Source organism: Mucor mucedo (assembly GCF_025094135.1).
Source record: "Mucor mucedo strain NRRL 3635 chromosome Unknown EV154scaffold_3, whole genome shotgun sequence".
NCBI lineage: Eukaryota > Fungi > Mucoromycota > Mucoromycetes > Mucorales > Mucoraceae > Mucor > Mucor mucedo.
Window position 1 is genome coordinate 243321 of NW_026252287.1, and position 14510 is coordinate 257830.

Sequence of the window (14510 nt, forward strand, 5' to 3'; positions counted from 1 at the left end):
ACTAAGGTAGATTACCGCCACCGGGTACCAGACCCCCCTTAGTCTACGCCTTGATTTGAGCAAGATAGGTCACCACCAATAGGTCAACAGTCAAAGTAAACCGCTTGTAAGGTCCTTGCAACAAATTTTTCAGATTTTACAACTCTTTTCTTAAAAACATAGCAAATGGAATTTAGGAAACCACTACCTATCAATACTACTACCTAAGAAGACTATCTTCACGTTAGATAAATCCATATAGCGAACGAATACAACTCCCTTATTCAGCACATAACTAGCAGGAGGAATTTAAAAAATCACAAACAAGCAATACTACCGCTGTAAAGGACTACCGTAATGTAGTGACAATCAGTCAGAATCACCCTTCTGATGCCAAAAGCAGTATGTGAATACATCTTCATAACAATCCATAGCACCAAGCTACGAACTCTCATAGCACCATGTTGAGGGTAGTCATCTATATCCTCTTTGTTTTTGGTTCAGAGCAAACTTGAAGATATGCCAATAGCTTGTAATGTTAGTGAAGCAAGTAGACAACTACAGAATTCTAATTTGCTTGGGGTTTTGTAAATGTTTGTATTTTAAGTAAAGGCCCAAACATTATGACTGATTAAAATCATTCTGGCATAAGCTCTTGTTTATCAGCTTTTTGATTAGATGCTTTTATGCGCTCCTCATTCAAAGTTAATTTCATCCCGCTCAGGTACTACTTTTATTCGATTGGATAAGTTCATTGCGGTTTTTTTCAATCTAAAAGGTGCCTTTTAATTTTTTGGCCTCTCATTTCAAAGTTCGTTTAATTATTTTAAAATCGAATGGCTATATCTATATTAAAAAGCTTCATAAATAGTCTCCACGCAAGAACGTATCAAGGCATTTAGCATAATGCTAAGCAATCGCATTCAAATGCTCAGGAGAGACGTTATTGCAAGCTTCAGCGATACGAGAAGCTAGATCTTCAGCATCTTTAAACGAACTTCGTTTTATCTTTTTTTTTATAATAGACCGAAAATTCTCTATTGGGTTGAGCTCGGGAAAATGAGGAGGAAGGTAGATGCTCCTGTAACCTCTTTAAGTTATCATTTCATCAATCTTTTCAGGAGTATGAATGGGCGCGTTGTCCAGCACAAAATAATGAACTTTAAGCTCGGGATACAAACCCATTTTATTTATATCAAATGCAGACTCGTCTACGAATACATAGTTTTTTCAAGTAATTCATATTAGTAGTGGTCCACATGATGACCAAATATTTACGGGCTTGGATCTTGTATGAATCATTTCTAGCAAATTATGTAAGTGGTTATATTTACAGTCTCAATATAATTCAACTCAGCATGCTTAAAAAGATCAGTCATTGTGATCTGGTAGTTGAGGCATTCAATCGCTACTACAGCAAAAGGAAAAAGTTGTATCTGATCCATTAATTATTTGCATGAGAGTTCCCGTCGACTTTAAAAAATACTTGGCTCTATATTGTAGGTTTTTGTTTAAGTTTTAGCAGAATATTTTCTTCGAGCAATAATTGCGCAAGATCAGATTATTCGGCAATTGAACCGACGAATGTATCTTCAGTCAAGTTCTTTTCAAATGCCCTAGATGCGATTTAGATCCTTTGAGTTTAAGTTGTTCTTTAATTATTGTCTCTCGTTCTCCAATACAACTGATGCTATTTGGAAAATAAATCGAATCCTGGTTGTACCTATCATTATTGAAAAAGGGAACAGTCGTAATTATCAAACTTGCTAACTTAAGTTTTAATTTTTTATATTGAAAAGAGAAATTGCATCAGCCATTGCGTGTTTTAGTGTCGTCATAGTTTTTTTCAGTGACCTTTTTTAAACAATCTGGTACAAGAAGTGATTCTCTTATCTCAAATTTTTAAGTTGTGTTTGGTGTTAGAAGCCTCAGATGTAGGCCAAAATGTCTATCATCATTCCGAATTCCGAGCTAAAATAATATGTTAAGCTGAAGGAAGTAGCACGTTTTAATTTTACTTTTTAAGGTCATCAAATACAAAATCGAGAAGCCTCTACCTTTCTTTTGCATCCTATAAAGATTCATTATGTGTTATTGTGTTGGCTGTCAAAGAGTACTGTTTTGATTCGAATAAAATGCAAATAACTTGTCAGTTATGCCCCCCTTTTTACTACTGTGATACTCGAGTTTTGTGATACGATCCGTGTAACATATTAACCCTGCAACAATTTATTACTCTCCATTATATCGTGGTTTATCACAAAAAAAGTGTTTAAAGAGCAGGTGGTTGTGTACACGAGTGAGTTGATGTATTGTCTTTGGATTATTGTGAGTTGCTGGTCCATGATTGATTTTGAAATAATTATAGATTGTTATTGACGATCTTGCAGAAAACTATAGGGAGTGTAACATAATATTTAATAGTTTTTATGGTACTGGACGTGCTGATAGTAAATTTTTGTCTGTATTACTGGGTCTGCTTATGAAAACATGATTTCTTTTTTCTGCTACATATAAAACAGGGCATAAAACTTTATGCTGTTTTTTTTGTATACATTATGTGCTACTGCGCACTATTACCTATCGTCTATATAAGTGCATCAGTGGGTTACTTTTTACCAGCATATTCCATGTAAAAGTTTGTTTTATTATGCATGAGCTTGTTTAACTTTAGCACGAGATGGGGTACATTTTACTTGGTCATATTATACAATGTGATGCTACCAATTAGATGAATCTCTTAATATAATTGAGTTTTAAAGCGAAGTAAAAATCTGGTAAGTTTAGCTATTTGCTGCTGCCTCTATTTACTGATGCTATTATCGTATATGAACCTTATAATAAAAATTGGATTGATGATGCTGGCTTTTTCGTTCAGTTTGTTAAAATACCTCAAGTTGGTCCAGACTCTACCCCTCGCACAAATTGTAAAATCCAACTGGATGGCGCACTATTTGTGGTTTAAAGAGCCAAAGAAAATGTGGTCAGCTTATCATTAAATGGTAAAAATAGATAGCCCAACTTTAAAAAAAAAGTTTTAAACTTTGATGAGCAATCCATTCAGTGAAAAACACACACACACACACACACATATTAAAGAGAGGTAAAATGCTTAATATGAAACTCTTTCACGGAGCAAATAGTATGTAATCTTTCCGAGCATATGTAATACATGTACAACGCGACTTTTTATTTTATTTCACTTTTTTTCTTTCTTAACTCTCACGAATTGGTTGATTTATGATTGATTGGTCATTTGAAGCGTGACAAAATCAGGTTTATTGAATGCTTTCAACAATGTTCTCGAATGTGAGGGATACTTTTCATTTACTGTATCACCAGGGATAGGCTTCCCTTTTTTTTTCTTTTTTTTTGCGACCGCGTTCAGCCCGTACCAAACTTAATTAATTCTCCCCCGGGAGCTGCATCCCAAAAAAAACTCCAAGCGGAATTTATTCTTTATATGGACAATCAGAAGTTAGAATGAGGTCTTTTGATATATGTACACACCGTACCTGGTACCTGAGGTTTCGGCGTATGTTATTTATGGGTGCTCAATGTAAGTATGAATGAAATTTCGCATGATGTATCATCAATTATATGAATCCTGCTTTATTTATGGCATTGGGATCCACATCATTTGTTTTTGCATATGATTGCTGATGCCATAGTAAGCATACGTAGCTCTTTTAGACTTACCCGATCTTTCTTGCTTTGAAATTGGTGTTAAGGTAAGACAAGCAACAGAAAAACTCGTTGGCCTTAGTACTATAGACACTATATGTATGAGGGGCAGGGTATAAACATGACAGGTTTATAAATATCAAGACGCCCCTCTAAATCGTACGTTTCTCGATTACTATTGAAATATGTTGTGTAACATAAGACCACCCCTCCACATGATGATAAAATGGCCAGTTTTTTCCAATTTAAAACTCCCGTGAATGTACTGAAAAGAATTAGTCCCCATTATACCTGTCAGCTTAGGCTGATTTTGCAGTTTTCATTTATCAGTACGCTTATCTTCTACGCTGGGTGGGGATGACGATTTGGTTTACTATTTTATAAAAAATATCCATTGTAAGACCCCTCAAACATCGAATAATGACAATAAGATTGTGGTAATACCATGTGAACACGATTGGACGAGGCTACAATATGATTTATACTACGCTTAAATGTATCTGTAATAGAGATGACTTTTGCACAGATTCATATATTATTACATAAACATATAAACACGTGGTACACACAGAAACAGTGTACCTGGAAATCATAAGGATTACAAATTATAGATATTCATAAAAATTTAAATTAATGATACGCCTCAAAATGGTATTTGTTAATAAGAACATCTTTTTGTCATCGTCAAAACATACATTGGCTATCAGATCTTGAATGATATATGGCTAATCAACCTTTTTTTAATTAAGAATTAGCTGTCCTGAAGATAAAGATCCATACAGACCGCATCCATATAACGATATACTGCCACTTGGCATATAATAAATTGTATAATGCTAAACATAGCCTTAGATTTTATTTTGTTGACCAACAATCTGGATATGAGACTTGTAGTTATACCACCATATCTTCAAATAGAAAAGCTAATTTCGGAAACCAATTTGACCGATTTACTTTGATAATTAATAACTATTTTGTCCTGGAAAGAGTATACTTGTGAAAATCTTTTTACATAGAAAGATTATGTGTTTCTCAGACTGCCAATGAGTAATCTGTCACACAAATGCGATTTCGTCGAACAAAATAGACCAAAATACCTAGTTGGGTCTATTTCCATAAACCTTAAGGATGTGGTCCGAGTCCATTGCGGATCTATAAAAAAAATAAAGAGTTTTTGATCTAGAAGCTGAGCTTATTTCTTAAAAATGCTTTCTTTAACAAGAGCACTAAACTAACAAAATATCATGCAAAAAACACGGATTACTCGAGAACAAAACACTCCCCTTGTCACCCCATTTTTGTGGGTAGGAAGTCCGCCTTCTAAAAGGTGGATGACGTATCTTCTGTTATCATCCAAGTACTTCTTACTAATTCCTAACGTTAGTTTAGGACGGGTTCATGATTGTGAGTGTTATAAAGCCCTTTTTTTTTCAAGCTAACATATAGTGACACGTTACCTATACCTAGCTTCGCAGATGCTGACTTTCATGGCGAGAATTTTAACCTGTATTCACTTTTGGCAACTTTTTCTACGTGCAGAAGCAGGAGCTAAAATAAGTGAGCTTATAGACAGAGTAGTTGGCTGAAAAATTGGGATATGTGTGGTCGAGAAATAGCAAATATTTGAGCCTTGGTACGTATGGGGGGTTATATTGTCATAAACAACGTTTCTTTATCCTTACTATCTCTATCGCGGATAACTTAATAGTTAAGCGAGTAAATGATCACAGCATGAAGCTTTATTGATATGTTGTCAAACCTACTATTAACTATTTTCCCCTGGCTGACCAATTGGTATTTCGAAAAGCTTGACCTATTGAGTTTCAAAACAATGCAACCAATTAAAATCACAAAAAACTCGATGGGCGAAGTGACCGAATGACGAGTGCGAAGTATTGTACAATCAAGTGATAATCGAATAGAGCTTATTGGTCATCAAGGTCATGTAACGATAGCAACAGCAAAAAAGAGAGAGGGGGGGGAGCTTTACGTAACGTTTATAAGGGGAGGACGTCACCCGATGAAGTTTAATTCCCAGAATGGGGGGTGGAGATCCAATCGCTTTGATGATTAAAAACAAGGTTGCTTTTTTTATTTCAAGTCATTAAACCGTAATCATTATAAATAACCATGGAGTCGAAATTCACCGAGATCTGTAGTCGAGTATTTTACAGTGGATTACTAGTGGCTATGGTGACAGACAGAGATGGCGTTATTATTTTAAAAAGTACATAAAATTATTGGTAGTAATAATAAAAAATCAGAGGAAAGGTTAACCTGGTTTATTTTTGCACAGGTGTTTCGGACAAAGCCAGAGATGATATGACTGAGCCGATGATTCCTATAACGTTTGCCATCGCGAATAATCAGGCAAGTCGAAAAAGAGAATATAATATCATGAGGTTATTGCAGAACCAATAACAGGCTGAATTTGAGAATAGGCGTCCAAGCTCGGACTTGAACATAATAAAAGTATTATAAGTGTTTATGAAAAATATCAAGTCATTCAATTGGATCAGGCACCATTAATCATTACACTGGTAGCCGACTCTGCGGCCAACACTGGTAAGGGGGAGAAGTGACTGTAGTGATGGAATTAGCAAAAAATTAACTCGTGAGCATAAAAAGGGCTGTTTATGAACCTTGGTAAAAATATTTTAGAATTGACAGAACCTCTTGTGGAAGCCATGAAGGAGTAAAAATCTAAAAAAGCATATTTTCATGCAAATTTTAATTGACCAGAGCCAATAAATTGCACTGGCCAACGGGAAGGACCAGTCATGAAGCATCCTTTTACCAATTTAGCAAAGAACGGAATCTATAAAAAAATGTTTGTGTACCCAAACAAAATTACTGTTTTAGGAGGATGTCCTTAAAAAACGTATAAATACGGGTCCCACTCAACCCTCATTATTATTTTTCTTCTTTTTCTCTCTTCCTTACTTACCTAAAAAAAAAAAAAAATGTTACCCGACGGCTGGTTTTACATTCGATCTACTGGCACTGGAAATGTTATATCAGCATCAACCAGCACTGATGATTTACTTCGATCACAAGTATTGGTGACTCCATCAACATTGTCTGACCATGAATTGTGGTGTTGGAAAGGTCAATTTCTATCAAACAAAGCAAATGATTTAGTTCTTGATATTCGCAAAGGTCGTTTGAGATTGATTGAAGACACCGAAATCTGTCTTTACAAGACAAAACCCTTGGAAGAAGCCCATAATCAACTTTGGGGTGTTCGACAAGATGCTGTGGATGCTTATGGTAGAAAATTACCTGGCTCTTACATCTATTCACTTTGCAGTAACGAATGGGTACTGGATGTTCAACCCGCTTGTGATAATCAAAAACTTGTTTTATTTCCTCTTCAGCCTATTGACAATGATAATCAACGTTGGTTATTTGTACCTGAAGGTGAATTAGATTTAACTATTCCTATGACACAAGTCCTCGCCTCCATCTCCACCACCATTTCTCCTTCAAATAGCACAACTTCTTACTTTTCTTCAAATGATACGATTATTACTCCACCTGGCTCCGTTTCTTCTTCACCTAGCTCAAATATGGTCGAAGCTGATTTCCCCAGAGGACTCACTCCTGCTAAGCGTGGATCTCATTCTGCTATATTTTCCATGGAAACATTTAAAGAGTATCATCAACGTGTCTATACAATGAACGAATCCTGCGTCAGGTAAATTTAAAGACATCACATAATACATACAGTGTAACATTTATTAACTCTTTGTTATAAAATAGTGACAAGGGAATTGCAATGGCTTCTGCTTATCAAATCTTTCAAAACTGGAAACTAGATCAAATCAGTAGCGATAGCATGACTGGTTTTCCTTTATCTTCGTCAGGTGAGGTGCGTTCTAGGTTACAGTTATTGACGCAAAATGAAGTATCAAAACTATTGAGTCAATCAACCAATAACAACAAAGAAAATACAACCACCCTCTCAAGTCGATTAATTGCACAATTATACGATCAAACACCCATTTCACCATAACAAGTCACACACACACTTATCCCCATATGATTATCAAAACTGCTTTCCTTACTTGAACACACTTTCCTTAATCCTTGATCAATTACCATCTTTGTATTAAGCTTTCATATGTACTACACACTCATTTTACCGGCAATCTCCGTTTTCCTCATCCGCTTCCGAAGTTTATATACACACTCTTTTTCTCTCTTTCCCTCTCCTTTTTTCTTATGATTATATCTTATGCTTATATATTTTTTTATCTCTCCGCTTTCTATTTCTCACACACACCAGAAACACATGTAAAACACATCATTTTGTACAGTAATATTATTTTGTCTTTTTGACTCCCCTCCCCTGCCCCCTGTTTATAAAAAACCACGCTTTTTTTTCCATTTTTTTTTTTTTAAATATATACATATTTTTTTTATAAACATGTGATGATTCTTGACAGAAGACTTTCTTTTAACATCTGTGCACAGGTATCCCTTTTTTTTTCTTACAAGGGGTGTATGACAAGAAGAAAATAACTTCACGAGGTCTGATGATATTTAATGTGTAATGTGGCCTAACCGCGCAGACATTCCTTGTTACATGAACAACTCCCACACGGGATTTAGTGAACTTAGTATATTTAATAAAATCCAGGCTGCATAAAAGTTTGTATTCCCCCAATTATTATTGTTATTTTCAAAATTCATCATGTCATACTGAGATTTTTTTTTTTTTATATCCGTGCCTGTGAAAAAAGTTTGTACGTTGTCATGGCGTGCGCTATTTCCTAAATACACCTGTTTTTCTATAATAGTGATTTGCGTTTTAAAATTCAAGATTTTCTAAAATAGAAATCAGACTTTTTCTTTGACCAATCAAGGGTTTCCTAGTACATCCCAACTTTTTGCCGGTCAATCAATTTTTTTAGATTAAATCCCGTTCCATATTTTAGTATTGGTTTATTTTAAAAATCACTTGCTCTTTCCCTCATGTCAACTATTACTGTAACGTCTTGCTTCCCTGCTATCCACTCTAATAGATATTCGTTTCAAGTCATAATTTAAAAAGTATCATTCACATATTGATAATCTATGTTGCCCTATTTATGCATCATTATAACCTTACCAGTATTATATTTCTGATGGTATCCTAAAAGACTGGTAATAAGTAGCCTTTTCAGTTTTTTTTATACTTGAGCTTATCCACCCTTCTGTAGCTTTTTTTCGATAAAGGAACAATTAAGTATTCAGTAAATGCAGTCATAATCCATTGATATATCTCAATACGTGATAATCTGTATCGATAATTATAAACGTAACCCACAGCTAGATTAGCCACTCACCCACAAGAATACATCCATCAGATTGAGAAGCCATCTCGATCCAACGAAATGCTGCAGCATCTTAACTACGACCCATTGGGTCGTTAGGCTAAACTTCAGATAGAATAGTTCACAGGAATAGTTTTTATTGTGGTTGAATCCTGTACATACATCTATATTGGATTATATCGTCTCATAACTGACTTTGCAATCAAAAACATCGAAATTATTTGTTGCTGCCGAAAGTATTCATAAACACGATAACATCGCAATTAAGCCAAGGCAAATAACATCTTATTGAGGATAGTAAAGTTAATGATATCATGAACTGATACCCATACTGGCCTACACAACCAGTTGAGAGAAATCTGTAATCGTCCGATCGTGACTTAAATACGTTATTCCACTTTTTTCTTTAAGAAGCTACACGGCTCTTTTTTTTTTGGGCTTTTTTTTTTTTTGCACTGGGGGAAAAGAGAGAACTTAAATGATTACCCTGTTTCAAGCTTTTTTTATTTGTGTGCCCCAATTATGTGAATATGCAGTGCTACAATAAACAAGATGAGAATGTGGGGTCCTCCCCCATAAAGTTTTCATATAAACAAAGAAATCGTTCTAAATCGAGAATCCAGGGCGATTGCCATAAATTCACTTGATCCCGTTTCAGAGCACAAAATGCACACAAGGCTGAGTTGGGTGACGTCGACAATTTTTTTTAGGGTCTCGGAGTTTCTGGTGTAAACCCAATACATGTCTTGTCTTTTCCCCTTTTCTTTTTTTTTTTTTTTGCACAGTACACAAAATGGATACGTTTTCTACGAATAAAAATCCCACGTGGAATTAAGTATGCAGGGTCTAACAAAAAAGGGAAAACAAATAGCGAACATGTTTACATGCCAAATGCTATTTTCCTCAGCGCGAAAATTTAGCCGCTTCTTCCGAAACCCTCGGCTCACAACATTTAGTTTTTGCGTGGATAGACTCAAAATAAGCAGAAATACAAAGAACAGGCTATTCTTTTATAAGTAAGAATTCATATTATTGTTCATTATGAGGCTGTAAGCTAAAATTAGCTGACGGACGGATAGACTCTGGCGTAAACCCTTAAGCTCCGGTTAAACCAAAAAGTACATCATCGAATATTTTTTTTTTTTAATGAGAAACAATTTTTTCTTTTCCGTGAAAAAACTTTTTTAATTCTCTTTTCTACTTTTTTTTTTTACTTTTTTCATAAAAACGAGCCTATAAAAAAATGAAATTCTCACATACATTGCAGTTAAATGCAGTGCCAGAATGGATTGACAGTTATGTCAAGTGAGTACGAATTTTATTTTTTTCTTGTAATTCACCAAATATAGAAAAACTAACCCGGAAATAGTTATGATTCCTTGAAAAAACTGATTTTTCAAATAGAAAAAGAACATGTTGAAGATATAAATGCAGAAACAGATCCAGAAAAGGCTTCAGAACATTTGAGGGATGGAGAGGCCAAGTTTATCAGTGCCTTGGATGCTCAGCTGGAAAAAGTTTTTGATTTCTACACACACAAGGAATCCGAACTCTATGCCATGTTGGATGACCTTGAGGCTGAGATGGATGGCAACGGCGATATCCATAACACCAGTGAATTCTCTCACAAGGAAAATTTAGCACCACTGGAACAACTTGATTCCACCTTTCAAAACAAGGAGTATCCCAACCAGAAACTAGAGAAAATTGCTCCTGTTCGTCGTGCATCTCGTTCATCTCGTTACTCTTTTGAGTCTCGTATGTCCGTTGACAATGACGGTGCTTTCTTGGTCGAACAATTGTCGGACATACGTTCTCAACTCATCCTACTTTACATTTCTTTATCCGAACTTGAGTCATACGTCGAACTCAATCGAACTGCGTTTGAAAAAATCCTTAAAAAATATGATAAAGTGCTTCAAGGTGATTTGAAATCTCGCTATCTCAACAAAATGGTGATGGACAGTAGACCATTTATGCCAGAAACAATGCAGGTTCTCAAGTCTCAGTTAACTCGTATTGAAAATAGCTTCGCAAATGCCTTCTGTGGTGGTAATCGAACAATTGCGCTCCGTCAGATGAAGACACATTTAAGAGACCAAGTCACTTTTGAACGAAACACGGTTTGGAAAGAAATGATTCGTCAAGAACGTAAAGTCAATGACACCAAATTGATCGAACAGAAACCTGTGAAAACATACAAGATCCCTTTCACAAATCACAGAATCAAGTCTGCCTTGGTATCTCAACTTATTTGTTTGACTATTTCTATTGCCGCCTTGATTATTTTACTTCTGGTGGATTGTTTCGGTCAGAAACAAGAAAATTATTGTTTTGCCTTATTGATTTTCGCCGCCATCATGTGGGCTACAGAAGCTATGCCTCTTTACGCTACTTCCTGTTTGATTCCCTTCATGATTGTACCCCTAGGTATTTTGCGCAACCCAGATGGTAGTGTCATGGCAGCCAAGGCAGCTGCCAAAGCTACTTTTGCTTCCATGTATAGTGGTACTATCATGATGCTTCTCGGTGGTTTTGCACTTGCTGCTGCGCTATCTAAATACGGTATTGCTAAAGCCTTCGCATCTCATGTATTGAGCCGTGCTGGTACGAGACCTATGTGGGTGTTGCTTGCTATTATGTTCGTTTCAGGTTTCCTCAGTATGTTCATTTCCAACGTGGCTACACCCGTGCTTTGTTTCACATTGATCGACCCAATCCTTCGTACTTTACCTGATAGATCGCGTGTGGCACCTTGTTTAATTCTAGGTATTGCTCTTTCCAGTTGTATCGGTGGTATGACATCACCTATTTCTTCTCCTCAAAATATTATCACTATTCAATACATGAATCCTAATCCTGGTTGGGGGCTTTGGTTTGGTGCTGCTTTACCTATTGCTGTGCTGTCTATGTTTGTATGCTGGGGACTCTTATTATTGGTGTATAAACCCGCTAGCGATACACCTCATTTGAACACGATCAAACCTACCAAGGAAAAGATTACCAAGACACAAGTGTTTATTTGTCTTGTGACGATTCTTACCATTGCCTTATGGTGTGCTGAATCCAGTATTGAATCTAGCATTGGTGATACGGGTATTATTGCTGCGATCCCATTATTTGTATTTTTCGGTACGGGTGTATTGAACAAGGAAGATTTAAACAACTTCTTATGGTCTGTTGTTGTGCTTGCCCAAGGAGGTATGGCGTTAGGTAATGCAGTGACATCTTCTGGGTTGTTACAAGATATTGCACTTCGATTGAAAGATGGTATTTCGCATTTACCAGTGATTGCAATTCTTGCGGTATTTTGTTTCCTGATCTTGGTATTTGCTACCTTTGTTTCACACACGGTTGCCGCTTTGATTATTGTGCCGATTGTGATGGAAGTAGGACAACAATTACCTGTACCTCATCCTAATCTTTTGGTGATGGGAGCTGGCTTAGCCTGCTCGGCAGGAATGGGATTGCCTGTATCTGGGTATCCGAATATGTCTGCCATCATGTTGGAAGATCCATCCGGTAAACCCTATTTGACAACGAAGGATTTTGTCATTACAGGTATTCCAACAAGTATTATTGCCACTTGTTTAATTTTCACACTTGGATATGGTATCATGTCCGGTATGGGATATTAAACAAGGAAAACACACATTTGTTATATAGTTTCCTTTTTTTTTTCTTTCTTTCACCATGTTTATACCGCGCCCCCTCTTCTCTTTTTGTTTAATCAATTAATAAAATAAAAACTTTTTTTTTTCTTTTCATGATAGTACTAATGGGACATGGTTAAATCGAAATTGATCCATTGCCTTACAGATTATTTTGATGGAAAATGAAGGTTTGGGCTGAGTTGTTGTTGCCATGAAAGATGTATAGGATTTACTAACGCAGTAAAACGCCGTAGTGGTACGTGTAGGTTCTAGAACAATAATTCTGGCCACCTTTTTTTGAAATCTATTATCACATGTCTTTAGAATCGAGAGTTTCTTGAATTCTGTTTTAGGCATATTGATGATCCTTTTGTGATCCCAATCGCAATCTTGTAGGGTCAAGTATCTTAAATGAATACAGTGGCAAGAAATGTGGTACAGTGATTCCGCTGTTATCAAGGACTTATCCAAGGTAAGACAATGTAAAAAAAATGTCGTACTTTGTAATTTGAGATCAAAGTAGCATTGTGAGATGGAAAGTATGGATATATTGGGACAATGATCGAATAAGGACTGAACTGATGCTGGGTTTTCTATTGATTTTTTTTCGACTGCTTGTAAAAAACTGGGAAATTGAATTTCTAGACGATGAATATAAATACCATACTCCTTCAGCACCTTCATGTGTATCAAGTCTTGGACTTTAATAGTTGGTAAAATGGATCCTTGAAATCGGAGATATAATCTTTTGCATTGATCATGCTGATGATAAGATATATCCGGTACACCCGTGATGACTGAGGATCTACTATCATAGCTCATATTTACAATAGTCTTACTGGAAGATATATATTGCTTGATAAGAAGAACGGGATCATTGGGTGCAGGCGGTAAAAAGAAATGAATTGTAGATTGAGACAATTGAGTTGTGATGAAACGGCTCAGCTGGTCCAAGAACAAAACAGGTGACTGTTCTTGTACGCGTAATACAAGTTTTTGCAGGCAAGGGAGGGTTTGTGTAATCGTATTGATAAGATGAAAAGATATTACACGAACATTTAAATCTAGAAATTGTAGCCTTGTTGGTTCGAGGACGTTTTGGTTTGCTGATTGGCCAAAATGATTTCCCAAGATTCTTGGTGGATGTTGCGGGTAATCAACGGGTAAATCACGGATTGAACTTGTTGTAGTCATACTAAACTCTGTAATATTTGGACAATCCTTCAACATTGGCATCATTTGAGTGAAATTATGTTTATTTGTAGTAATCTTGAGTGCCACCAATGCGGTAAATGATTGTATCATAAGGGAAAAGTGTGACAGGTTATGGATATAAAAATTCGTAACTTCCAAATGTGTTAAACTGGATTGAAAATGAAAAAATCGGTCGAGTTCGTACTTGCGTTTAAGAATATTTTGTGAAATCTGAAAAGAGGGGAGTTTGTTCAATTTTGTCCAATATTGTTTCATGTTGGATGATATGAGCTGGCCCCAAAACAAGGTGGGTATAGCAAATTCTTCGACGTTGGGGCAAGACATTCCTAAAAGCTGGAAATCAGCAACCCTGGGAATATTATTATCACTGTATGTGTGCCGATGGAAATCTACCCTTAATGTCTTTACAAATTGTCCTGGTAATGGAAGGTCACTGTGAATGGATATTGAGAGCCACATAGACTGTATGAAGTTTAAAAACGGGTAAGTCTTGTCGTTTTCCGCTTCTATAATGACAACATGTTTATAAAATGCGCGTTTGGCTGGTGTATGCCATGCATGGCAAACGAGCTGTGAAGAAATTTGGTCTTGCTTGTTTGTTAAGCAATCAAATATCTGGCTTAACAACTCTGTTGGTAAGAATATCATTTTATAACAAATA

General features: G+C 36.0%; 4 protein-coding genes across 4 annotated transcripts; 3 read left to right on the forward strand and 1 right to left on the reverse strand.

Annotated features, from left to right (window-relative positions):
* Positions 1 to 5793: 5793 nt before the first annotated feature.
* Positions 5794 to 6362, forward strand: EV154DRAFT_558034 (Ragulator complex protein LAMTOR3; the record flags this gene model as incomplete). The annotated part of the gene is made up of 4 exons (XM_051605473.1): positions 5794 to 5890; positions 5960 to 6065; positions 6137 to 6228; positions 6292 to 6362. 4 exons carry the CDS (start codon positions 5794 to 5796, stop codon positions 6360 to 6362), a joined length of 366 nt encoding a protein of 121 aa, XP_051463236.1.
* A 264-nt stretch (positions 6363 to 6626) lies between these two features.
* On the forward strand, positions 6627 to 7678 carry EV154DRAFT_410905 (uncharacterized protein; the record flags this gene model as incomplete). The annotated part of the gene is made up of 2 exons (XM_051595427.1): positions 6627 to 7360; positions 7426 to 7678. The coding sequence occupies 2 exons, from the start codon at positions 6627 to 6629 to the stop codon at positions 7676 to 7678; spliced, it is 987 nt and encodes a 328-aa protein (XP_051463237.1).
* A 2326-nt stretch (positions 7679 to 10004) lies between these two features.
* On the forward strand, positions 10005 to 12682 carry EV154DRAFT_175671 (SPX domain-containing protein). The gene is made up of 2 exons (XM_051594218.1): positions 10005 to 10286; positions 10351 to 12682. The coding sequence occupies exons 1-2, from the start codon at positions 10225 to 10227 to the stop codon at positions 12617 to 12619; spliced, it is 2331 nt and encodes a 776-aa protein (XP_051463238.1). The 5' UTR covers positions 10005 to 10224; the 3' UTR covers positions 12620 to 12682.
* A 63-nt stretch (positions 12683 to 12745) lies between these two features.
* EV154DRAFT_547081 (uncharacterized protein) lies at positions 12746 to 14497 on the reverse strand (the record flags this gene model as incomplete). Its single annotated transcript, XM_051604733.1, has 1 exon — positions 12746 to 14497. The coding sequence occupies one exon, from the start codon at positions 14495 to 14497 to the stop codon at positions 12746 to 12748; it is 1752 nt and encodes a 583-aa protein (XP_051463239.1).
* Between the last annotated feature and the right edge of the window lie 13 nt (positions 14498 to 14510).